At 41.7% G+C, this 26,238-nt stretch overlaps 1 protein-coding gene and 1 long non-coding RNA gene across 4 annotated transcripts; one reads left to right on the top strand and one right to left on the bottom strand.

Moving 5' to 3' along the window:
* The first annotated feature begins 1,463 nt into the window (after window positions 1-1,463).
* LOC106560860 (interleukin-34) lies at window positions 1,464-22,026 on the top strand. Of its 3 annotated transcripts, none has more exons than XM_014124241.3 (7): window positions 1,464-1,843; window positions 9,336-9,473; window positions 11,122-11,225; window positions 11,418-11,495; window positions 18,668-18,850; window positions 18,948-19,110; window positions 21,513-22,026. In XM_014124241.3, the coding sequence occupies exons 2-7, from the start codon at window positions 9,434-9,436 to the stop codon at window positions 21,557-21,559; spliced, it is 615 nt and encodes a 204-aa protein (XP_013979716.2). In that variant the 5' UTR covers window positions 1,464-1,843; window positions 9,336-9,433; the 3' UTR covers window positions 21,560-22,026. The 3 variants fall into 3 exon arrangements, with proteins under 3 accessions (XP_013979716.2, XP_045544134.2, XP_013979715.2); XM_045688178.2 differs by having other exon boundaries at window positions 1,464-1,847; XM_014124240.3 differs by having other exon boundaries at window positions 1,465-1,963.
* On the bottom strand, window positions 9,978-11,820 carry LOC106560861 (uncharacterized). Its single transcript, XR_001318682.3, has 3 exons — window positions 11,431-11,820; window positions 10,739-10,890; window positions 9,978-10,290 (listed from the first exon to the last, which is right to left on the bottom strand). It is a non-coding gene; the product is annotated as an uncharacterized LOC106560861 (long non-coding RNA).
* Window positions 22,027-26,238: the final 4,212 nt, after the last annotated feature.

Below are 26,238 nucleotides of genomic sequence, written 5' to 3'. Positions count from 1 at the left end.
GAGAGTCATTGGTCTCCATCTTCTGGGATTTCCCCCCTGATGTCACTTTGTCTGGACTAGCAGATGGTGTTGTTATGATTGAGGTTTGGTTTTAGATTTTGGGGTCTGCACTGTACATGGAATGCCCCTTCTCAAAATGTCTCCAGTGTCTATCTGGCTCTAGGCCAGCCTGAAATGACAGTTCATCTCGATGGTCTACAGCAGGGGTTCTTAAAGTGGGGTCTGTGGATGAGGTACAGCAGCTAGTCCGGAGCCAAATCTAAAACATCTATTTAAAAAAAACGTCTTTTACATAAAAAATAATAATAATACTAACTGATTAAACACATTTTGGCCGAGGAATCCATGGAATAAGTTTAGAAGGTGTAATACAATATTATTAAACAGAAGCAAATGGAACAAAATGGGGATAAACATACCTGAATTTGTCCAATAGAAGCTCTCGTTTGCAATTGTTGGACTTATGATTACACCCTAGATCAGTTAGATGCAGGCAAGGCAGTATTTAAAGCGACAACAACAAAACTTCTCTGCCCCATGACAAAATGTGTAGAATTGCAGGAAAATTGCTTGAAAACGGCTAAATGTTCTCTCAGATGCCAAGAGATGGACCTTCCCAGTGCCTGAGATTTGTTTAGTTCGGCCATGCACTGTCAAAGTCATAGTAGAACTCCTTGTATGCTATTTTTTTATCTCACGGAGTTTTTCTGATTGAGGGGGTCCCTGATGAATTTACTATCACAAAAGGGGTCCCGGCCCCAAAAACTTTGAGAACCCCAGGTGTAAAGGAGCTTCCTCTGCAATGATCTTGATTTTGAAACATAGATATAAACAATATTGTATCAGAGGTGTTTGCTTTCTCGAGTAAACTTTTTTCACACACAGCATCTGAAGGGAAGGAAACAGGGGAGAGGATTCCACTTTGACTGTTGGCTAGCCATCCCTTCTACTGTAATTAGGTTTAGGCAATTCTAATAAGACCTATACTTTGATTTTACAGCTGACTAATGGATGATGATAAGTTAACCACCTGGGTCAGAAGGCAAATGAATGTCCCCCATAATTTTGGAATTTTCTCAAACTCGAGCAGCCCATTTCAGCTTCAGAAATTTTACCAAAACCATTAACAAATCCTGTAGCCATTGCAGTATTATTTTCCAGAGTCTCATTCATGCTGCACCTCAGTACTGCGGGATAAAGCCCAAATAAATCCACAATGATCCACGTGGGCGTTTGTGGTGGGACAGTTTGGTACCCTAGCTGTCCTGAGTAGGCATATGTTGGTCACTCGAGAAGTCAGTCTATTTGTTCACAATGAACTCTGTGCCCTAGAAGATAAGTGATGTTAATGTCATGAAAATGTGTGATTGTGAATAAATTGCCTTACATGGCCGCGTGGCTGTTGAGCACATGGAGTAATTTTTAACCTAAGGAGCTGAATGTGGAGTATGGTGCAATATCTGTGCCAACAAATTGTATCTGAATTCTATAATTTTGAATTTGTATTAGGATATTGAATTAGAATGTAATATTTAGGGCAGTCCAGTCGGGGGTGAGATTATTATTTAGGAGAGTTATGGCGCAGTCCATGGAAAGTGAAAGTAAAACCTGACCATTTGCGCCTGCAAGGTGGAGCTGGAGACGACCATATGGGCATTGCGCAATTGATCAATATTCTCTCGTTTTGGAGTTCTGGGCCAAAGAAAGTGAGGCTTCAGGGAGTTTCCCAAATTCGCCTAAAACGGGGGTTTTGCTCTGGGTGTTGCTGCGCGCAGGCCATCTATTAAAGATGACATTGTTTCAATGTCACTGACCAGACACGCACGCGTGGTTTCCCAGCCTTGTAAGTAAGTCGTTTGTGTGAACCATGTGTGCTTTTGGTCGCTGCTGCTGATGGTCATTCTGAAGATAACGGAGTGTTGAAGTTGCGAGTTTCTGTGGAGTTACTGCTGTGATTGTGCAGGTGAATATGGAAGTGATATTTGTAACGTCTTGAGCAAATATTGGATGTGTTATGTATTGCTGCGCTTAGCCAACTTTAGTTATATGGCCTTATAAGACATGCCATTATTTAATATGGACGCTGAGGATGCAACCCGAAGGTGCTGTTTTGATATTGTAGGTTATATGGCTAAATAATGAAGACCCTTGGGATCCATGTAACATTTCCCATCACACTTAGAGACATGTTATTTGCTAGTGTTGGCTATACCTACTCTATTTGCTATGCATTTTGTCATATAACATATGTCCATACAGTTATTTTTGGGGCAGTGTCCTCTACTTTTCTCCAAGTTACAGCTGTGATGTGTGATTTAATGTTCTTGTTGTCAATTTTGTCATAACTGATCATGGAAATTCATGTGAATGAATGATCACATCATTCACACCCCATTCACATTTGTCATGCCTCCAGATGTGAGAATTCCAGAATTCAAATGTATTTTGGATTCACATGTGAAGTGGAGTCATTGAAACTCGTTTTTCAACTACTCCACAAATTTCTTGTTAACAAACTATAGTTTTGGCAAGTTGGTTAGGACATCTACTTTGTGCATGACACAAGTCATTTTTCCAACAATTGTTTACAAAAAGATTATTTCACTTATAATTCACTGTATCACAATTCTAGTGGGTCAGAAGTTTACATACACTAAGTTGACTGTGCCTTTAAACAGCTTGGAAAATTCTAGAAAATTATGTCATGATTTTAGAAGCTTCTGATAGGCTAATTGACATCATTTGAGTCAATTGGAGGTGTACCTGTGGATGTATTTCAAGGCCTACCTTCAAACTCAGTGCCTCTTTGCTTGACATCATGGGGAAAAAAAAAAAAGACCTCAGAAAAAATGTGTAGACCTCCAAGTCTGGTTCATCCTTGGAGCAATTTCCAAACGCCTGAAGGTACCACGTTCATCTGTACAAACAATAGTACGCAAGTATAAACACCATGGGACCACGCAGCCATAATACCACTCAGGAAGCAGATGCATTCAGTCTCCTAGAGATGAACGTACTTTGGTGCAAAAAGTGCAAATCAATCCCAGAACAACATCAAAGGACCTTGTGAGGATGCTGGAGGACACAGGTACAAAAGTATGTATATCCACAGTAAAACAAGTCCTATATCGACATAACTTGAAAGGCCGCTCAGCAAGGAAGAAGCCGCTGCTCCAAACCCGCCATAAAAAAGCCAAACTACGGTTTGCAACTGCACATGGGGATAAAGATCGTACTTTTTGGAGAAATGTCCTCTGGTCTGATGAAACAAAATTAGAACTGTTTGGCCATAATGACCATCGTTATGTTTGGAGGAAAAAGGGGGATGCTTGCAAGCCGAAGAACCCCATCCAAACCGTGAAGCACAGGGGTGGCAGCATCATGTTGTAGGGGTGCTTTGCTGCAGGAGGGACTGGTGCACTTCACAAAATAGATGGCATCATGTGGAAGGAAAAGTATGTGGATATATTGAAGCAACATCTCAAGACATCAGTCAGGAAGTTAAAGCTTGGTCACAAATGGGTCTTCCAAATGGACATTTACCCCAAGCATACTTCCACATTTGTGGCAAAATGGCTTAAGGACAACAAAGTCAAGGTATTGGAGTGGGCATCACAAAGCCCTGACCTCAATCCTATAGAAAATGTGTGGGCAGAACTGAAAAAGTGTGTTCGAGCAAGGAGGCCTACAAACCTGACTCAGTTACACCAGCTCTGTCAGGAGGAATGGGCCAAAATTCACCCAACTTATTGTGGGACGCTTGTGGAAGGCTACCTGAAACGTTTGACCCAAGTTAAACAATTTAAAGGCAATGCTACCAAATACTAATTGAGTGTATGTAAACTTCTGACCCACTGGGAATATGATGAAAGAAATACAAGCTGAAATAAATCATTTTCTCTACTATTATTCTGACATTTCACATTCTTAAAATAAAGTGGTGATCCTAACTGACCTAAGACAGGGAATTTTTACTAGGATTAAATTCGGAATTGTGAAAAACGTATTAATGTATTTGGCAAAGGTGTATGTAAACTTCCGAATTCAACTGTATATATACAGTATTAGTCAAAAGTTTGGACACCTTCTCATTCAAGGATATTTCTTTATTTTTACTATTTTCTACATTGTAGACTAATGAACACATCAAAACGATGAAATAACACATATGGAATCATGTAGTAACCCAAAAAGTGTTAAACAAATCAAAATATATTTTATATTTGAGATTGTTCAAATTGCCACCCTTTGCCTTGATGACAGCTTTGTACACTCTTGGCATTCTCTCATCCAGCTTCACCTGGAATGCTTTTCCAACAGTCTTGAAGGAGTTCCCACATATGCTGAGCACTTGTTGGCTGCTTTTCCTTCACTCTGCGGCCCAACTCATCCCAAACCATCTCAATTGTGTTGAGGTCGGGTGATTGTGGAGGCCAGGTCATCTGATGCCGCACTCCACCACTCACCTTCTTGGTCAAATAGCCCTTACACAGCCTGGAGGTGTGTTGGGTCATTGTCCTGTTGAAAAACAAATGATAGTCCCACTAAGCGCAGACCAGATGGGATGGTGTATCGCTGCAGAATGCTGTGGTAGCCATGCTGATTAAGCGTGCCTTGAATTCGAAATAAATCACAGACAGTGTCACCAGCAAAGCACTCCACACCATCACACATCCTCCTCCATGCTTCACTGTGGGAACCACACATGCGGAGATCATCCGTTCACCTACTATGCGTCTCACAAAGACACGGCAATTGGAACCAAAAATCTAATATTTGGACTCATCCGACCAAAGGACAGATTTCCACCAGTCTAATGTCCACTGCTTGTGTTTCTTGGCCCAAGAAAGTTTCTTATTATTATTTGTGTCCTTTAGTAGTGGTTTCTTTGCAACAATTTGACCATGAAGGCCTGATTCATGCAGTCACCTCTGAACAGTTGATGTTGACATGTGTCTGTTACTTGAACTCTGAATAATTTATTTGGGCTGCAATTTCTGAGGCTGCTAACTCTAATGAACCTATCCTCTGCAGCAGAGGTAACTCTGAGTCTTCCTTTCCTGTGGCAGTCCTCATGAGAGCCAGTTTCATCATAGTGCTTGATGGTTTTTGCGACTGCACTCGAAGAAACTTTCAAAGTTCTTGACATTTTCCAGATTGACTGACCTTCATGTCAGTCATAATGGACTGTTGTTTCTCTTTGCTTATTTGAGCTGTTCTTGCCATAATATGGACTTGGTCTTTTACCAAATAGAGCTCTTCTGTATACCACCTCTACAACACAACTGATTGGCTCAACGCATTAAGAAGGACAGAAATTCCACAAATTAACTTTTAACAAGGCATGCCTGTTAAAATTGAAATGCCTTACAGATGACTACCTCATGAAGCTGGTTGAGAGAATGCCAAGAGTGTGCAAAGCTGTCATCAAGGCAAAGGGTGGCTATGAAGAATCTAAAATGTTAAATATATTTTGATTTGTTTGACAGTTTTTTCGTTACTACATGATTCCATATATGTTATTTCATAGTTGTGATGTCTTTACTATTATTCTACAATGTAGAAAATAGTAAAAATAAAGAAAAACCCTTGAATGAGTAGGTGTGTCCAACCTTTTGACTGGTACTGTATATATAAAACATTTAATAAAAATGTCAATGATTTTACTGAGTTACAGTTAATATAAGGAAATCAGTCAATTGAAATACATTAATTAGGCCCTAATCTATGGATTTCACATGACTGGGCAGGGGCGAAGCCATGGGTGGGCCTGGTAGGGCAAAGGCCTACCCACTGGGGAGCCAGGCCCAGCCAATCAGAATGAGTTTTTCCCCACAAAAGGGATTTATTACAGACAGAAATACTCCTCAGTTTCATCAGCTGTCTGGGTGGCTGGTCTCAGATGTTCCCGCAGATGACAAAGCCGGATGTGGAGGTCCTGGGCTGGCATGGTTACACGTGGTCTGCGGTTGTGAGGCTGGTTGGACTTACTGCCAAATTCTGTAAAACAACTTTTGAGGCAGTTTATGGTAGAGAAATTAACATTAAATTCTCTGCCAACAACTCTGGTGGACATTCCCGCAGTCAGTATGCCAATTGCACGCTCCCTCAACTTGAGACATCTGTGGTATTGTGTTGTGTGACAAAACTGCACATTTTAGAGTGGCCTTGTATTGTCCCCAGCACAAGGTGCACCTGTGTAATGATCATGTTTAATCAACTTCTTGAAATGCCACACCTGTCAGGTGGATGGATTATGTTGGCAAATGAGAAATGCTCACTAACAGGGATGTAAACAAGTTTGTGCCAAAATTTTAAAGAAATACGCTTTTTGTGCGCATGGCATCTTTTATTTCAGCTCATGAAACATGGGACCAACACTTTACATGTTGCATTTATATTTTTGTTCAGTGTGTATGTATGTAATTTGCATATACTCCAGAATGTTATGAAGAGTGATCAGATGAATTGCAATTAATTGCAAAATCCCTCTTTGCCATGCAAATCAACTGAATCCCCCAAAAACATTTCCACTGCATTTCGGGACCAGCTGACATCATGTCAGTGATTCTCTCGTTAACACAGGTGTGCGTGTTGACGAGGACATTCTGGAGATCACAATGTCATGCTGATTGAGTTCAAATAACAGACTGGAAGCTTCAAAAGGAGGGTGGTGCTTGGAATCATTGTTCTTCCTCTGTCAACCATGGTTGCCTGCAAGGAAACACGTGCCGTCATCATTGCTTTGCACAAAAAGGGCTTCACAGGCAAGGATATTGCTGCCAGTAAGATTGCACCTAAATCAACCATTCATCAAGAACTTCAAGGAGAGCGGTTCAATTGTTGTGAAGATGGCTTCAGGGCGCCCAAGAAAGTCCAGCAAGTGCCAGGACCATCTCCTAAAGTTGATTCAGTTGCGGGATCGGGGCACCACCAGTACAGAGCTTGCTCAGGAATGGCAGCAGGCAGGTGTGAGTGCATCTGCAAGCACAGTGAGGTGAAGACTTTTGGAGGATGGCCTGGTGTCAAGAAGGGCAGCAAAGAAGCCACTTCTCTCCAGGAAAAACATCAGGGACAGACTGATATTCTGAAAAAGGTACAGGGATTGGACTGCTGAGGACTGAGGTAAAGTCATTTTCTCTGATGAATCCCCTTTCCGATTGTTTGGGGCATCCGGAAAAAAGCTTGTTCGGAGAGACAAGGTGAGCGCTACCATCAGTCCTGTGTCATGCCAACAGTAAAGCATCCTGAGACCATTCATGTGTGGGAGTGCTTCTCAGCCAAGGGAGTGGGCTCACTCACAGTTTTGCCTAAGAACACAGCCATGAATAAAGAATGGAACCAACACATCCTCCGAGAGCAACGTCTCCCAACCATCCAGGAACAGTTTGGTGACGAACAATGCCTTTTCCAGCATGATGGAGGCAAAAGTGATAACTAAGTAGCTCGGGGAACAAAACATTGATATTTTGGGTCCTTGGCCAGGAAACTCCCCAGACCTTAATCCCATTGAGAACTTGTGGTCAAGCCTCAAGAGGCAGGTGGACAAACAAAACCCCACAAATTCTGACAAACTCCAAGCATTGATTATGCAAGAATGGGCTGCCATCAGTCAGGATGTGGCCCAGAAGTTAATTGACAGCATGCCAGGGGGGATTGCAGAGGTCTGGAAAAAGAAGGGTCAACACTGCAAATATTGACTCTGCATCAACTTCATGTATTTGTCAATAAAAGCCTTTGACACTTATGAAATGCTTGTAATTATACTTCAGTATTCCACAGTAACATCTGACAATATCTAAAGACACTGAAGCAGCAAACTTTGTGAAAATTAATATTTGTGTCATTCTCAAAACTTTTGGCCACGACTGTATATACACACTACATGACCAAATGTATGTGGACACCTGCTCGTCAAACGTTTATTTCCATAATCATGGGCATTAATATGGAGTTGGTCCCCCCCTTTGCTGCTATAATAGCATCCACTCTTCTGGGAAGGCTTTCCACTAGGTGTTGGAACATTGCTGCAAGGACTTGCTTCCATTCAGCCACAAGAACATTGGTGAGGTCAGGCACTGATGTTGGGAGATTAGGCCTGGCTCGCAGTTGGTGTTCCAATTCATCCCAAAGGTGTTCAATGGGGTTGAGGTCAGGGCTCTGTGCAGGCCAGTCCCGTTCTTCCACACCGATCTCGACAAACCATTTCTGTATGGACCTCGCTTTGTGTATGGGGGCATTGTCACACTGAAACACGAGAGGGCCTTCCCCAAACTGTTTCCACAAAGTTGGAAACACAGAATCGTCAAGGATGTATGCTGTATGCTGTAGCATGAAGATTTCCCTTCACTGGAACTAAAGGGGGCTAAACCGAACCATGAAAAACAGCCCCAGAACATTATTCCTCCTCCACCAAACTTCACAGTTGGCACTATGCAGTCGAGCAGGTAGCGTTCTACTGACATCCGACAAACCCAGATTCGCCCGTCGGACTGCCAGATGGTGAAGCGTGATTCATCACTCCAGAGAACGTATTTCCATTGCCCTAGAGTCCAGTGGCGGCAAGCTTTACACCACTCCAGCCAACGCTTGGTGATCTTAGGCTTGTGTGCGGCTGATCGACCATGGAAAGCCATTTCATGAAGCTCCCGACGAACAGTGCTTGTTGCTTCCAGAAGCAGTTTGGAACTTGGTAGTGAGTGTTGCAACTGAGGACAGACGATATTTACGCTCTTCAGCACTCGGCGGTCTCGTTCTGTGAGCTTGTGTGGTAACGACTGAGCCGTTGTTGCTCCTAGACGTTTCTACTTCACAATAACAGCACTTACAGTTGACTGACTTGATGGAAGCGTGGTGCCACGTTGAAAGTCACTGAGTTCTTCAGTAAGGCCATTCTACTGCCAATGTTTGTCTATGGAGATTGTGTGGCTGTGCGCCTGATTTTATACACCTTTCAGCAACGGGTGTGGCTGAAATAGCTGAATCCACTAATTTGAAGGGGTGTCCACGATATAGCTGTCTGTAGTGCTGGCAAAAAAATGTTTTCCCCCCAACCCCCAAACATCTTCCCACAGCTTTGTCTATGCACCGGTTTTGGCAATACAGTGTTTCAAAATTCAAACTTCTCCTTTTGACATTAAGTGGTTGGTGGCCGTAGATGTACACATACGTCTGTCATCAAATGTCAACGTATACTGTACATTGATTATTTCCTGTTCTTTCAACCTGACAAGGGCTTTGTGGTGTTTATAGCTATTCAGAACAAATCTGATTGAAACCAGTGAAGACAGTCAATGTCGAACTGTTAAAAATGCCTGTCTGTGTTGCTGTTACAGGCTAACAAGGAGCGAGAAGGATCTTGTGGTGCTCTGGAACACTGTGTGATCTGAGTCGGAGGCCTCCAGCGGGTTTAAACAGGGGCATAAATTGGAGTATGGTCCGGTCAACAGCCTGGCTCCTGGGAGCTCTATTGGGTAAGAGAAGTCCTGTGGTGCATGTGTGAAGAATTGGGGGGCTTGCGGATGTCACTCTAACCTACAGAAACTGCCCTGGGAACTACGTGTCAGGCCAAAGGCTAGAGTCTTGACATATTGTGGGGATGTAGTGGTGTGGGATCAGAACTGAGATTATTTGTACCGGTAGATTATGGATGTTATTCCTGGTTTCTTGAATAATTTGTATTTGTGTTGCAATGGGCTCGGTGAGGCCTCATCACTTCAGCCACTTATACACCTACTGAGCGCTAAGAGGCACTTAATAGTGTGAGGAAATACATCTGTCAGTAGAGACCGTTGGGAGTTTATAGTACCATACGTCTGTTCAGCAACTGAGCCCCAGTTGTCTTTGGAGAGTGGTAATAAATCGATTGATGCATACCTTTTCCCATTGGGCACCCTGGTTTGCATACCATATGTTAGTAAAAGAAAGTCAATCACACTGACATTCTTGTATATTCTACAAAGGGTTTAATGGACCCACGAATGTTTCGGACAATAGACCTTCATCACGGTTTACACAAAGTTTGTTCTGCTATGGAGAAACCCCTAAAGTGTTTTTGTAAAAGAGATCAAAGCCGCTTATACTGAAGAACTGTAACCATGACTTATCATAGACAAACAATGTATATTTCAGAGAGCTCAAGCTAGAAAGTGTATAGGGGATTGACAGTAGAAGACGTCATAGGAACTGATCAGACCTATCTCAGATTGAAAGAGAGATAACAAAAAAAGTGTTGCGTAGGTCTGGTTTCTGTTCCAAAGAAGCTGTTAAACCGATGTATCTAACCACGTCCTGTAACAGAGAGAAAGAAATACACACACTTGAGTAAAAAATGAGAGGAAGAACGTGTATTGAAGGCAAGAGAGGGGGGTAAGGGTGAGTGAGGTATGATGTTTGAGCCCCTGACTGTAGACTGAGTGCAGTGAGGTACATTCCTAGGTCTTTGTGAAGTGTGCTGTGAGGTCTTGGGGATTTTGCTGACTCAGAGTCACTATACAATCATCTACATCTAAGCCCTCAACCACAGGATCTAACCACACAGTGGTCCACAACGACTGGGTTTGGACTGCATGCCACCACTCACTCTGCCCCCACTGCTATGAAACTGTGCTAGTCAGAGTTAGTTACTCCTGAGAAAAAATACCCTTTTGTCAAAATAGGTACTACTGTCTCAATCTGCGTTTGGACCACAGGACCAAAATCCTGTTTTCAAACATAATAGCAAAAATGTACCACTGACCATGACTGTATTGGATGTCTCCTGCACTTGACCGCATGCAGATTAAGGTGAAAGCGTTTTAGAGGAGATTATTGTTGTGTTTAATCAGTATTGTAATCTGGCTCAGCTGGGGCTTTCTCTTAGATTGGTGGATTCTCAGTGAGATGATGAGTCTGGTGGAAAGAAGAGGTCATGGTTCAGCATAATTCATTTTAGCAAAGCAACCACAGAGGTCTAGCTAGGAGCTATGGTCTGGCTTTACACTGTGACAGTCTCAACATCTTTACTCAGTTCTCACCACAATTATACCACTTCAATACTGCTACGACACTGTTTTAGAATATTTAACTGCGTCAGTGAGTGACATGTTATATGATATCATATGTATGTTGTGCCCCCTGTAGGTTTGATATATGTACTACCATCTGTTTTGATGACACCCAGAACTGCCCAGTGCACGTCTTTGAAGACATTGGAAAACAAACTCATAGGCCGAAGACGTAACATGGTAAGAAGGGAACAGGATATATCGAGACAATTATAACAAGTTAGGAATATTAATGAAATTAGGCAAGACTAGTGTGTGGATCACAGCATAGAAAAAAGACAATGACAGTTGATATATGTGGAGATTACATTAAAGGTGGTATTTTTCTACAAACACAATCTGACACCAACATTTTTCCTGTCTTTTTAACAGAAGCACAATTTACCCATTAATTACACCATCAGAGTTCACTATGAGGAGGTCTTCAAACTCAGCAATATCACCAGGCTGGTGAGTCCCTCCCTTTGTTTCCTTATCATTATCACTGATCTAACTTAAGTCATGGAAAAATTCGACTTGTTACACCACCCACTCACTCACCCTTCGTCTACATTGCTTCCTTATTCTCCCTCCTTTATCTTCACTCTTATCACTCCATCAGTCACCTAGCAACCAATTCCATAGTCCAAGTCGATATTCACGTAATAATAAGGAATTCTCCTCGACCACGCACACAAATTGGAGAAAACAAAAACATTTTCCCTTTCACACCCATTGTAAAAGAGCCAACTTTGTCCTTGATTTTTTTGTTATTCAGAAGAGGGGTAATCTAGGTAACCACACCTTGTTTTCCCCACAGGCAGGCGCTCTCTTCAATTATGTAAATAAACCACCGAGTTTCTAAACCCAGAGGCGCAATATCGTGAGAATTCCCGGGAACGCTTGTCAAACAGACCAGGCCAGGGTTTGAGAAGTCCCCTTAGTTGTTGATTTTCTCAAAATTTAAAGGCACAACCTAGATTTGAGCCTATGTCTTAAGTAGTTAAACATATGAGACCACCGTTAGACCCGATGACGTGTTTCTACACATGAGTTTAGCTAGCTAAAAGCCAATTTATGCTTGATCCGTGTATTTGGTGGGAGGCTCCTTGTGGAGGGTGTGACACAATTGCGGAGCCTCCGGAGGCATGCAGAGGCCAAATTGAGCTCTGTACCGCATCGCCGTGCACCCCCTAAATTATGCCTCTGTATAGCTCCGCATTGAAATTATTGGTTGACAGTAGGTGGCGGTGGGAGGTTCTGTATAAACACAAACTCACTTCCTTGACAAATTCGTTCACAACAGCTCTGCTCCACAGTTCTGCGCTGCTCCACAAAGCGCAAGAAATATGAATGTCCTGACTTCTGCAGAGCCATATCACTGTAAATACTACACGGCCAATGCAGATGTCAGATTGACCATGCAGCGCCTTTTAGCTAGCCATGACATTTCCTACAGGTGTTAACAGAGATTTCTATTGGAGAAGCAGTATTAGCATATCATCATGCAGTACTGTCTTTGTATACACCCAGGATTGCTGATGCTATGTATTGGCCATTGAGAGGCTTTGAAGTCACCTGACTGCAATATTGGCACAACCCAGTAGGAGCAGTCCTCCATAGGAATGAAAGGAATTCTACAGTATTTGAATTAAATGGTGTCAAGGACAAAATTACATGTATTTAACAATGTTTTTGTTGTAGTGGGGACAGTGACATTAGTCATCTAAAAACATTTAACTTTAAGGAAAATATTTTATGTTTAGCTCACATAATATAATTTAAAAGTGTGCAAAAACGAATGTATACATTAATAAATGCATTTCTATAGCTTCTAAAATATTTTGTACAACGGTGAGGGAGTGTCAAGAGGGAGGCACGGTGTCTTCAACACAGCACCCCCTATCAGTCATCTAGTGTATATATAAATCATTGGTTCTATCTAATACAGTACCAACTGGGACTATGAGCAGCAGCACTTAAGAAGAGCTCCTCCTTAAATTACATTTTTTTGTTAAATTATTTTGTTATAACAGTACCAGTCAAAAGTTTGGACACACCTACTCATTCAAGGGTTTGTCTTTATTTTTACTATCCACATTATATAGTAATAGTGAAGACATGACAATTATGAAATAACACATGGAATCATGTAGTAACCAAAAAGTGTTAAACAAATCAAAATAGATTTTAGATTTTAGATTCTTCAAAGTAGCCACCCTTTTCCTTGATGACAACTTTACACACAATTAGTGAAATTATCTACAGGTGCATTATTTAATAATAAGTTATTTCATCAAGAGGCACATGCACATCATTCTAGAGCAGAGTGGATTGTTTAAAGAGGTCACCATGGAGATGAAAATGGCTGCATTCTCTAAGCATTGTTTCAGAGACCTTGCCATCACCATAGAAATAAGAATGAATAAAACAGGCTTGGAACCTCTTACCCTGGCTGGTAAACTCATGGGTACACTCGCAATGGCTTCCTTGTATTTTGATGTAATAATTTCCATAGTAATGTAGTAATATAGAATGTTCATTCAAATGATGCTAACTGATGTGGCTCATGCAATGGAATGTATTTCTTGTAATGTAATTTAAGTTGATTCAACGAATCACAGCACAGATTGATGGGTACATTTCCTGCTTTTACTTCCTGCTTTGGGTACACTCGCAATGGCCGCCAGTCCACCCATTATGCCATCATTGACTTGAATGGGGACGCCCATTCTATTTATTCTTATTTCTATGGCCATCATGTATAGACCCAGTTGGTATTAGATAGAATGTCTCAATCCTGCCTGTGGGGAAAACAACATGTGGTTACCACATTACATTTACATTTTAGTCATTTAGCAGACGCTCTTATCCAGAGCGACTTACAGTAGTGAAGGCATACATTTCATATAATTTTTTTTTTTTGTACTGGCCCCCCGTGGGAATCGAACCCACAACCCTGGCGTTGCACACACCATGCTGGCGTTGCAAACTGAGCCACAGGGAAGACATTGGCTCACAGCAAATACTTGACCTTTTTCAAATGCAATTTTCTTGCTTGTTTTTGTCGATTACAATTCTACATTTAAGAAAAGTACAACATCCAACATTGCCTGCTCCCTAGTGTTCTCATTACTTAGAAAAACGTAATATTGTAGGGATTCCCTCATGCTTCTTTTCATGGCTATGCTAGCAGCCACTTGAGTGAGTGAGTGCAAGCTGGCTACCGACCAACAACACAAACAAATGGACTATACAGCTATAAGTAGTGAGTGGAGTTACAAACGGACTGTACTAAACAAGTTAAATGTCTTACCTGGGATTAAATGTTTTCCACAAACCTAGCTACGTGTAGCCTATTTCCCACTCTCCCACGACATAGCCTGAAGCCACAGGGCTCTTCTCGCAGGCTCTATTTCCCTACGTGGGAGCATTGTGATACGTAGGTGGACATTTTTGACCTGGTTACATGTTCATTGAACAACACAGCAGCTTTTCGGAATGTTTTGTTATTTCTTTATAACAAAAAACCAACGACACCGTCGTTGGGGTTCAATAGAATTTGTGGGCAGGGTCGAGAGGGGAATTCCTTATTACGTGAATATCGACTGGGGCTATCCTAAAAATGTTACAAGTGAGTCAGGGAAAATAAATTGCTATGAGACTCTGAGGGCAGACTTCATCCTAAAAGCGAACAAGGAAATAAAAGGAGGCTTTCTGTTCTACATGGATGATCCTATTGCTTGGCACACAGCTCTCCACAAGACCAACAATTAACTTAAAATGTCAGAAAGTACCACTATCTTATAGAGGGGGAGATCAGCCTGGTGCGTCAGCATAGGGATGAGATCCGTGAGCTGCAGTGTGCATTGAAAAATCTTGAGGACGACAACCAGGCTCTTAGGATGGAAGTGCGCAGGCTTAGAGAGGAACTGTCCACAGTCAACACTAGCTACATGCAGAACCTGCAGAAGGAGCTACATGAGCTAAGGCAGGAATTTCTCAGCCACCACCATCCACTCTACAAAGAGTTCCACAAAAACTCAGGACCAAGCCAACAGCTGAATCAGAACCTACCAACCAAGCAACCCAAGCAACCAACATAACCAACCAATGCACCAACCCAGCTGACCCCCTCCATCCGTCTCATCCCTGTAGTTACTCACATCACTCCAGTCATCCTCCACAGACATTATATTAATGATGGACTCTAATGGAAAGTTTATATTAGAGAATACACTTTTCCCAAATAAAAAGGTAGCAAAGTTATGGTGCCCCACAACAGAGAGAGCTATAGAGCTCTTGACTGTGGCCCAGCTTGACTTCCCCAGCCATATCATCATGACCTGTGTACCCAACAGGAGAGGGTGGCCACATCACTAAGGGGAGTGATAGAGAGGGCCTCCACCATCTTCCCCCTTGCGAAGATCGTAATATCTACCCTGCTCCAGAAGAGATTTCATTCACATCATCAGCCCTCATATGTAGAGAGTTTGAAGCTTCGCCCCCCCACAACCTCCCTCTCAGGCTAGTTTTGGTTACCCTCCCTACTCCCATCCTCAGGACTGGCCTTGGACACTACTGCCCCCCATGGCAGCCCCAACCTTGCAACAGGAGCCACACTAAGGCCTTCTGTGCACACCCAGAATGGAGCATTGGCAGCCATTCCGGTCCCCTGCAGCAGCTCAACTCCTTTGGTGGAGTTGACAAATAGCTGTAGATGACCCTATGTCTGTTAGCTCTTTTGGGAATGACTTTAAGTCTCGTAGGGGGCTTGGGCAAATGCACGATAAGAAAATGGACACAGGGCCTCCCGAGTGATGCAGTGGTCTAAGGCACTGCATCGCAGTGCTAAAAGCGTCACTACAGACTTGGGTTCGATCCCAGGCTGTATCACAACTGGCCGTGATCGGGAATGCCACACGGCAGCGCACAATTGGCCCAACGTCATCCGGGTTAGGGGAGGGTTTGGCCACGGGGCTTTACTTGGCTCATCACGCTCTAGCGACTCCTTGTGGCGGGCCGGGCGCCTGCAGGCTGACCTCGGTTGTCAGTTGAAGGGTGTTTCCTCCGATACATTGGTGCGGCTAGCTTCCGGGTTAAGCGGGCGGGTGTTAAGAAGCGTGGTTTGGCGGGTCATGTTTCGGGAGGACGCATGAAGCTGACCTTCGCCTCCTGAGCCCGTTGGGGAGTTGCAGCGATGAGACAAGATAGAACTTGTGGAGAAAAAGGGGGGTAAAATACAAATAAAAAAATAATAATGATAAAATGGACACAATTTAAATTTAGGTACAGTACTCGTCTCCTGATGTTCTGGTTCTCTCGGAAACATGGTTAAAGGGTTCTGTCTCTGATAAAGAGATTGAAGTAAATGATTATAATGTATTTAGATGTGACAGATTACAGAAAAGGGATGGGGGGGTTGCCATATATGTAAAATAAAATTTCATGGTGTCCCAATCTTTAAATATTTCTGTTCCCAAGACATTTTTACTCCTGGTTGTCGATGTGTCCTAAACCCCCCCACCGCTGCCATGGCGGATGCTATTGGTGCTATATCTGAGTGTTTAACACCTTTTATGTCCTCGGAGTTGGTCATTTTAGGGGATTTGAATCAGGATTGGCTATCCCCGGCCTCAGATCAATTTAAGAGTATGTGCATTGATTTGAATCTGACACAATTGATCTCAAAACCACACGGCTAAATGTGAAAAACCCTGTTAACTCCTCATTGATTGATTTAATTCTTATGTGATGCTTTTAATCATCACTTTATCTCGGCAGGCTTTTTATTTGAGACAAACGGTGGTTTAATTGACCCTGGTCAGACAATCGACTGCTCTTCCCTCTGCCAGCCTCTAGCTGACTCGACAGTTAACCCGTCAACTTCTAGTGAATCTTTGTTTTCATTACAACAATTTATTATCAGCGATGTTCTAGATGCCTTGCTTAAGATTGATGTAAAAAAAAAAAACATCTACTGGGGCTGATATGCTTGATTCATTTTCTCTGCAGCTCTCTGCCCTCCTGATTGCTGAATCATTAACCCATATGTTTTACCTGACAATTATATCTGGTACTATCCCCAAGGTTTGGAAGGCGGCCCATGTACTCCGCCTTCACAAAGGTGGTGACCCTTGTGACCTAAATAATTATCGCCCTATTTCTAAACTTTCTTGATCTAGCTAAAATATTAGAATCTTTGATTCATTCTCAGCTAAGATCTTATTTTTGAAAAGGTATTCTAAATGTACATCAGTCGGGTTTTAGACCAGGTCATAGCACTATCTCTGCTGCATCTGTAGTTATAAAGTATGTGCTTAACTGTATGGATAAAAGGCACCATTGTTCTGCCCTCTTCATTGACCTGTCAAAGGCTTTTGATACTGTTGATCACTCACTGCTAATTCAGAGGCTTTCCTCAATTGAGCTAGACCTGGTTTAAAAATGACTTGACAGATAGAACTCAATGGTGTTAAATCATATCTCCTGGATATTACAAAAGATGTCCCGCAGCGATTGATTTTGGATCCTGTACTTTTTACTGTTACATACAATATCGACTTGCTGTAAAAAAAAATGTTTACCTGCACTTGTATACCAATAATACTGTTGTGTATGTTATTGCCCCCACGGTTGATCAGGCTCTTTCTGAACTACAAGTCTGCCTTCATTGTATTACAGAAAAACTTTATTGACCTGAAATTTGTATTGAATGCAGATAAAACTAAGTATATGTTGTCCTCTAGAGCACATAAAAATAAGTCTTGTTTAAGCATATGTACTTTGGATGGTGTCCATATTGATCGTGTCCCTGCTTACAAATATCTGGGCATCTAGATAGATGACAATCTGTCTTTTAAAAAGCATATTGATGAGTTAAGAATCTGAGAATAAAAATGGGCTTCTTCTATAGAAATAGGTCCTGCCTCTCGCTGAATAGTAGAAAGCCGACTATTCAGTCGACGATCTAATTGGTCCTAGACTATGGCGACATCATCTAAATGAATGCACCTGCCACTTCATTAAAGCCATTAGATGTAGTTTATCATAGCGCACTGCGCTTTACTACAGGTAACAATTTTAGTACTCATCACAACATTCTCTAGCAGAAAGTTGGTTGGCCCTCTTTGATGTCACGTAGGTTGATACATTGCTATGTTTTCATTTATAAAGCCATTTTACAAAAAGTCCCACTGTTCCTAATATCATTACTAAACTTTAGACATACGACTTACCACACCTGGTCTCAGGTATAGTTAACTCTGGAAATTCCTTTTGTCTTTACTGAGTTAGGCTATTAAGCTTTTAGTTTTCTTGCACCTTATTTGTAGAACAAGCTTTACAATTTCTTAATTTGGATGTTTTGGTGTCTCTAGGGAAATTCAGAAAGATGATTGAGGACCTTATTAATGATGAATGTGTTTTTTTTTTAGGACCAAGTTTTTCTTTCTGCTTGCATTTTGTATTTATATTTTGAAGTGTGTATTTTCTGTAATTTATGTAATTCAGGGCTCATCTGTAAAAGAGACCTTGGTATCAGTATGACTCCCTGATCAAATAAAGGTTAAATAAAACATCTCTATCTGTTCCTATCTCACTCCAATCTACCACACTTCTTTCTCTTCTCTTTGTCCCTCCAGAGGGCGAGGGTGGAGGATCTGGAAGACGGGGACCTGCAGGATGTGTGGCTGTTGGTCAACCAGGAGGTGTTGAAGAGGATTCTGAGGGTCTTGCCAGTGAGACACCCCTCCTACAAGTACACCACCGACCTGGAGGATCTCTTCAGGAAGGTCCAGCAGGTGTTCCCAACACAGAGTGATGAGGTGTGTAAGACCGGCCATAGTGTCACTATCACTGTTCTACCCATCTCTCTGTTTGAACAAACGTATCTCATAATGGCCATGTATGTTTATCTCTCAGAGAGAGCCACCAGAGCGAATAGAGGAGATCTACAAAAGGGTTAAGGAGATTGACTCAAAAGGCTGGACGTTCGTGACCCCCAAATCGCTGTTGGATAACTGCTATCGGACAATGCACTGTCTCTTCAAAGACTGCTTTCCCAGTGAAGACAGAGAGCAAGACTGTGAGTGCACTTCATTCCCTTACTGTACTTCCTCTCTTCCATTACCTCTGAACTCTGCCCTCTCTAATTCAATTACCCACTGTCCATCAAGAGAGTACTTTTCCAGACATGCAGTTTTCATTCATTCCTCCTCTTGTAACATGAATCTTAACTACTTGTTAAAGTGTGACAGAAGTCAGATGATACACTATATATACAAAAGTATGTGGACACCCCTTCAAATTTGTCGATTTGGCTTTTTCAGCATACCTGTTGCTGACAGGTGTATGAAATTGAGCACACAGCCATGAAATCTCCATAGACAAACATTGGCAGTAGAATGGCCTTAGTGAAAAGCAACGTGGCATTGTCATAGGATGCCACCTTTCCAGTCAGTTCGTCAAATATCTGCCCTGCTAGAGCTGCCCGTCAACTGTAAGTGCTGTTATTGTGAAGTGGAAACGTCTAGGAGCAACAACGGCTCAGCTGCGAAGTGTTAAGCCACACAAGGTCACAGAACGGGACTGCCAAGTGCTGAAGCGCGTAGTTTGTAAAAACCGTCTGTTCTCGGTTGCAACACTCACTACTGAGTTTCATCCTGCCTCTTGATGCAACGTCAGCACAATAACCGTTTGTCGGGAGCTTCATGAAATGGGTTTCCATGCCGTGCATCCGCACACAAGCCTAGGATCACCATGTGCAATGCCAAGCATCAGCTGGGGTGGTGTAAAGCTCGCCGCCATTGGACTCTGGAGCAGTGGAAACGCGTTCTCTGGAGTGATGCTTCACCATCTGGCAGTCCGACGGACAAATCTGGATTTGGTGGATGCCAGGAGAAAGCTACCTTCCCAAATGTATAGTGCCAACTATAAAGTTTGGTGGAGGAATAAGAGTGTGGGGCTATTTTTCATGGTTCGGGCTAAGCCCCTTAGTTCCAGTGAAGGGAAATCTTCATGCTACAGCAGACGACATTCTAGACGATTCTGTGCTTCCAACTTTGTGGCAACAGTTTGGGCAAGGCCCTTTCCTGTTTCAGCATGACAATAACCCCGTGCACAAGCCGAGGTCCATACAAAAATGGTTTGTCGAGATCGGTGTGGATGAACTTGACTGGCCTGTACAGAGCCCTGACCTTAACTCCATCTAACACCATATTAATGCTCATTATTTTGGAATAAGTTGTTCGATGAGCAGGTGACCACATACTTTTGTACAGAATAAAACAATTATTAACGCCATCATGATGGGTAGTGATTGTCCATTAGCATATAACTTATAAACCATCATTTATTCCCATTACTTTAATAAAATATTTAAGTTGTTGTGTATATTACATTTGTTTTATTTGATGACTTTATTATTTCATTCCAAGTCATCATCTCATCTCTATAGAGCTGCTGCCTATGCAGTCTGACTAAATCACTATTTTAGTAGTTCTTCAAAGTTAATAAGGCGTAGTTGTATGACTGCTAAATACCAAAAGTTGGCATTTTCCCCATCAACACAAACCTACTCAACTGGTTTGGCATACTGTATATGGGCTTGTTGTGTTCATTGCGTCTCTTCAGTGTCTGTAGACACTATGTTCTTATTCAACACTTTTTGAAAAGAGATGGTTGTTTATGCCCAGGTCATACTCATTGAGGTCTGTGCCATAAAAGGACTTGGACATGCCTGTTAATATCTCCTGTTAGCCTATTTATTAATCATTTACACATCCTATATAGGTAAAACATAGATAGCTATGTGTTGCCTGGTTAGACTGGTCAACCAAATTTGAACCCAGATGCTACTTTGAGTTAATGTAAAGAAAGCTAAGTCATGTCAGACCGTGGGAAAGAAGCCATACTGTCTGATTTCGACACTATCTTAAAGGGGAAGAGATGAGGTGTTGGCTGCTTCCCACACATCTTGCCAGTCCCCTTACTGTTTTCTTTGTCTTTATATGTGCGTCATACTGACACATAACATGTCTACGGCTCTATATTATGTTATGTTAAGGCCTGTTATCATGTCTGTATCATGCACTATTAACTTCCCAGGTCAATAGTTAAGGTTGATAGTTTCCCTATTTTACAGAGAGATCAGTGGAGGTTTTGAGGCTATAGCATATCTGTTAACAATTCAATTGAAGGGTTTCCATATGAAAAATATAAGGCAGGAAGGAGTATAAAGCACTCATGTGAGGAACATGAATAATGAATATAAAAACCACAAGAAGAAAAAACAGCAATAACTTAGCAACACAAAAATATAGTGAATAGGTTAAGGGCTTACTTCATGGCTAGGATGTTCAAAGCAGACCAAAAGAGTTTCATATAGTGTCATTGATTATTAGAAACAGTTGGTATGATTTTATCAGAAATATTTAGATATGATTTTATAATGATTCATCTGTCACTTACACTATTTTCTTTCCTCAGATTGTGGCTTACCTCACTGGCGGAAGGGCAGAAAGAGACTACTGTAAACCTGAGAAGGGCGCTATTGTTTTCATATGTATATTTATAATATATTGTCTACTGATGTTTATGTTCTGTGTTTTGATTGTGGGTTCTAGATGCGTTTAGACAGTTGTATGGTATAGGGCAGGTGGCTATGCTCAAGCAGAGCACAATATAGCATTTCCATTTTAATTATTTTATATATTTTTGCAATCAGGGAACACTTATAGGTGACATAGGTATTAGCAACTGTTGCCCATAAAAATAAGAACACAAACATAGCCAGTTACTCTCAACTCTGACTGTTTGTCTTTATGAATATTATAGTAAATGTGTTTGTTTAAAACGGTTATTTCTCTGTTCTATGTTTTTTTAATAAATTGCTTTAAGGTGTTTTGCTGACTTGCAGGCATTGTCAGTGAATTCCAGCCACTCATGTATTTGGCATTATGCACATCATTGCTGAAATAAAGCTATTATTTGTGAAAATCTATTCCAGGTTCAACAAGTTAATTTCTGCAGTGTGATTGATTGTGGTCAGATTACATCAGAGTTGTTTATGTACACAAGAGATTGTTTACATGCACACTAATAATTGGATATTAAACTGATTATGGCAGTAGACAGATTACGCAATAATCATGTCACACCTTACTCTGTTTATCTTAATCAGTTTGAGGTCAAAATGGAAAAACTTAAAACGGCTGGTTTTCTGAGCAATCTTTCAAATGATTAGGACATGTAAACTCCTTAATCGGTGTTCCAGCAGTGTATTTGATCCGCACATGTGCTAGCACCAGCCGAGCGAGCCTCCTTTAGCGGTGGCTAAAGTTAGCTGTAGTTTTCTAATGGCTGCTTAAATGAAACTGAAGCATGGATTACAGTTTTTCCTGACCCATAGACTACTTTCCGGGTGAGGAAATATCTAACATCAAGTTGTAAAATAGTGAACTACTCCTTTAAGGTGTCTACCATTAGACTCCTTAGTCAGTTCACTGCAGCTAGCGACTGGAACAAGCTGCAAAAAACACTAACTGGACCGTTTCATCTCCATCTCTTCATCCAAAGATTCAAATCATGGACACGCTTACTGACAGTTTTGGCTGCTTCGCGTGATGTATTGTTGTCTCTACCTTGCCCATTGTGCTGCTGTCTGTGCCCAATAGTGTTTGTACCATGATTTGTGCTGCTACCATGCTGTGTTTTCATGTATTGCTGCTATGTTGTTGTCGTAGGTCTCTCTTTATGTAGTGTTGTGGCGTCTCCCTTGTCGTGGTGTTTTTTTATTTTATTTGTAAATTTTATTAAATGTTTTATTTTTAATCCCAGCCTCCGTCCCAGCAGGAGGCCTTTTGGTAGGCCTTCAATGTAAATAAGAATTTGTTCTTCAAATCAAATCAAATTTATTTTTATATAGCCCTTCGTACATCAGCTGATATTCTCAAAGTGCTGTACAGAAACCCAGCCTAAAACCCCAAACAGCAAGCAAAGCATGTGAAAGAAGCACGGTGGCTAGGAAAAACTCCCTAGGAAAAACTCCCTAGAAAGGCCAAAAACCTAGGAAGAAACCTAGAGAGGAACCAGGCTATGAGGGGTGGCCAGTCCTCTTCTGGCTGTGCAGGGTGGATATTAAAACAGAACATGGTCAAAATGTTAAAATGTTAAAATGTTCATAAATGACCAGCATGGTCAAATAATAATAATCATAGTAGTTGTCGAGGGTGCAACAAGCACGTCCGGTGAACAGGTCAGGGTTCCATAGCCGCAGGCAGAACAGTTGAAACTGGAGCAGCAGCACGGCCAGGTGGACTGGGGACAGCAAGGAGTCATCATACCAGGTAGTCCTGAGGCATGGTCCTAGGGCTCAGGTCCTCCGAGAGAAAGACAGAAAGAGAGAAAGAGAGAATTAGAGAGAGCATATTTAAATACACACAGGACACCGGATAAGACAAGAGAAATACTCCAGATGTAACAGACTGACCCTAGCCCCCCGACACATAAACTACTGCAGCATAAATACTGGAGGCTGAGACAGGAGGGATCAGAAGACACTGTGGCCCCATCCGATGATACCCCCGGACAGGGCCAAACAGGCAGGATATAACCCCACCCACTTTGCCAAAGCACAGCCCCCACACCACTAGAGGGATGTCTCCAACCACCAACTTACCGTCCTAAGACAAGGCCGAGTATAGCCCACAACGATCTCCGCCATGGCACAACCCAAGGGGGGGGGGGCGCCAACCCAGACAGGAAGACCACGTCAGTGGTGACTTGCCTAGTTAAATAAAGGTATGTATGTGTGTGTGTATATAATATATATATATATTATTCTTAATGGTCCAAGGATCTTGATATTTTCAAAGGTAGACTGGCTCTGGCAGCCAAAACAGCCAAATACTCCCATCTAAACGTGAATTGATTCTTAATTGCGATATGGTTCAAGAATCATAAAGCCCTTTACTTTAATGTCACGTCCAAATAATTTCACAAATGCAAAATACACACTTACTGTACACTGTTTTAACCAGCTGTATCACAGTAGCAGCCAACAGTGTTTTTCAGTGACAACATGTTTCTGGTGGCCTTATTCCGTTATACACAGGTGTTTGGAGCATGCTAGATAGCCAATTAGCACAGGTGGTCCGTCTGTCTTCTGTAAACAAGTGCTGGAACGTGGAGATATGGCCATGTAGGGACAGACCCTAAAGACAGACCGTGTTCGTAAATTCACTCTTGAGTGCGCTCTGGGCGTTCGTAAATTCACTCCTGAGTGCGCTCTGGGCGTTCGTAAATTCAGAGTATTGTCAGAGTAAATTCAGAACGTTCAAAGCGCACACTCGACGCTCTAGTAAATGTATTTTTTATTATAATACATGTTTTATTACATTTCAAATTACAATACAATAAAGAAAAACATACGACATAACTACACGTCTATTTTATCTGAAGAAACAAAATAACATTAAAGTGAAAAAATGTAATCACTACACACGAATTGAGCAAGTTGAGGTGACTAAACTGCTTGGAGTAACCCTGTATTGTAAACTGTCATGGTCAAGACATTGATACAACAGTAGCTAAAATGGGGAGAAGTCTGTCCATAATAAAACGTTGCTCTACCTTCTTAACAGCACTATCAACAAGGCAGGTCCTACAGACTCTAGTTTTGTCGCACCTGGACTACTGTTCAGTCATGTGGTCAGGTGCCACAAAGAGGGACTTAGGAAAATTGCAATTGGCTCAGAACAGGGCAGCACAGCTGGCCCTTGGATGTACACAGAAAGCTAATATTAATAATATGCATGTCAATCTCTCCTGGCTCAAACTGGAGCAGAGATTGACTTCATCAATACTTATATTTATGAGAGGTATTGACATGTTGAATGCACTGAGCTGTCTGTCTAAACTACTGGCACACAGCTCGGACACCCATGCATACTCCACAAGACATGCCACAAGAGGTCTCTTCACAGTCCCCAAGTCCAGAACAGACTATGTGAGGCGCACAGTACTACATAGAGCCATGCCTACATGGAACTCTATTCCACATCAAGTAACTCATGCAAGCAGTAAAATTAGATTTAAAAAATCTGATAAAAAAAACACCTTATGGAACAGCAGGGACTGTGAAGCAACACAAACATAGGCACAGACATGGTAACATACGCACTATACACACACATACACATGGATTTAGTACTGTAGATATGTGGTAGTGGTGGAGTAGGGGCCTGAGGGCACACAGTGTGTTGTGAAATCTGTGAATGTATTGTAATGTTTTAAAAATTGTAAAAACTGTCTTAATTTTGCTGGAACCTGGAAGAGTAGCTGCTGCCATGGGGATCCATAATAAATACAACAAAAAAACAACTGTAAATTACATGAAAAAATAACTCTGATAAATCTATTATAGCAGTAGATCAGGATTGGAATATCCATTGCAGTGTGTAATGCAGCCTAGTTTTATTTACACCATCCCAGCAGATATCTTAGAAATATAACTTTACTTCGTAGCCTATAGGCTATGAATCATTTGATTGAGAACACTAAGTAGCCTATCGGTGTACTTGATATTGCGGGCCCAGCGGAGAATCAGAGATGAGGAACTAATTCTAAAATATAGATATTTCATCAGTTACAAATTACATGACTGTCCCCTGGACTAGATTAAAAAAAATACTAACCCATGCTCTTGACTGAAATTGAAAAGGCATGACCCTCACCCAGTTTCCTCCAGGGAACCATTCTGTAAATATCGATCCATCCCTAATAATCCTGTTTACATGGACACATCTGAAATCAGGCTACCTGATGGCTAGCCCTTGATCATGACTTTCAGTTCTATTACATTACACATGAGAGTCATTGGACAAAGGCGTCTTTTGAAGGGGGGAGTTTTGTTAAGATCCTCGACGCTCGGTCTGAACATTAACATACATCGCCTGTGGTTTGGTTTTGGAAGCAAAGTTAAATTGATGCACACCTTTATAGGGTTAATCTAACTGCACTGTCCAATTTACAGGAGCTATTACAGTGAAAGAATACCATGCTATTGTTTGAGGAGAGTGCATAATTTTGAACATGAGAAGTTATTAATAAACAAATTAGGCACATTTGGGAAGTCTTGATAGAACATTTTGAACATAAATGCAATGGTTCATTGGATCAGTCTAAAACTTTGCACATACACTGCTGCCATCTA

This window comes from Salmo salar, chromosome 10 (genome assembly GCF_965601325.2).
Source record: "Salmo salar chromosome 10, fSalSal1, whole genome shotgun sequence".
Taxonomy (NCBI): Eukaryota; Metazoa; Chordata; class Actinopteri; order Salmoniformes; family Salmonidae; genus Salmo; species Salmo salar.
The sequence above is the reverse complement of the archived record's forward strand: the minus strand, read 5'-3'. Positions and strand labels throughout refer to the sequence as shown.

Coding starts and splice junctions, on each gene's coding strand:
- LOC106560860 (XM_014124241.3), top strand. CDS start 9,434: ATGGTCCGGTCAACAGCCTGGCTCCTGGGAGCTCTATTGG. Junction 9,474..11,121: donor GCTCCTGGGAGCTCTATTGG/GTAAGAGAAGTC, acceptor TGCCCCCTGTAG/GTTTGATATATGTACTACCA. Junction 11,226..11,417: donor TAGGCCGAAGACGTAACATG/GTAAGAAGGGAA, acceptor TCTTTTTAACAG/AAGCACAATTTACCCATTAA.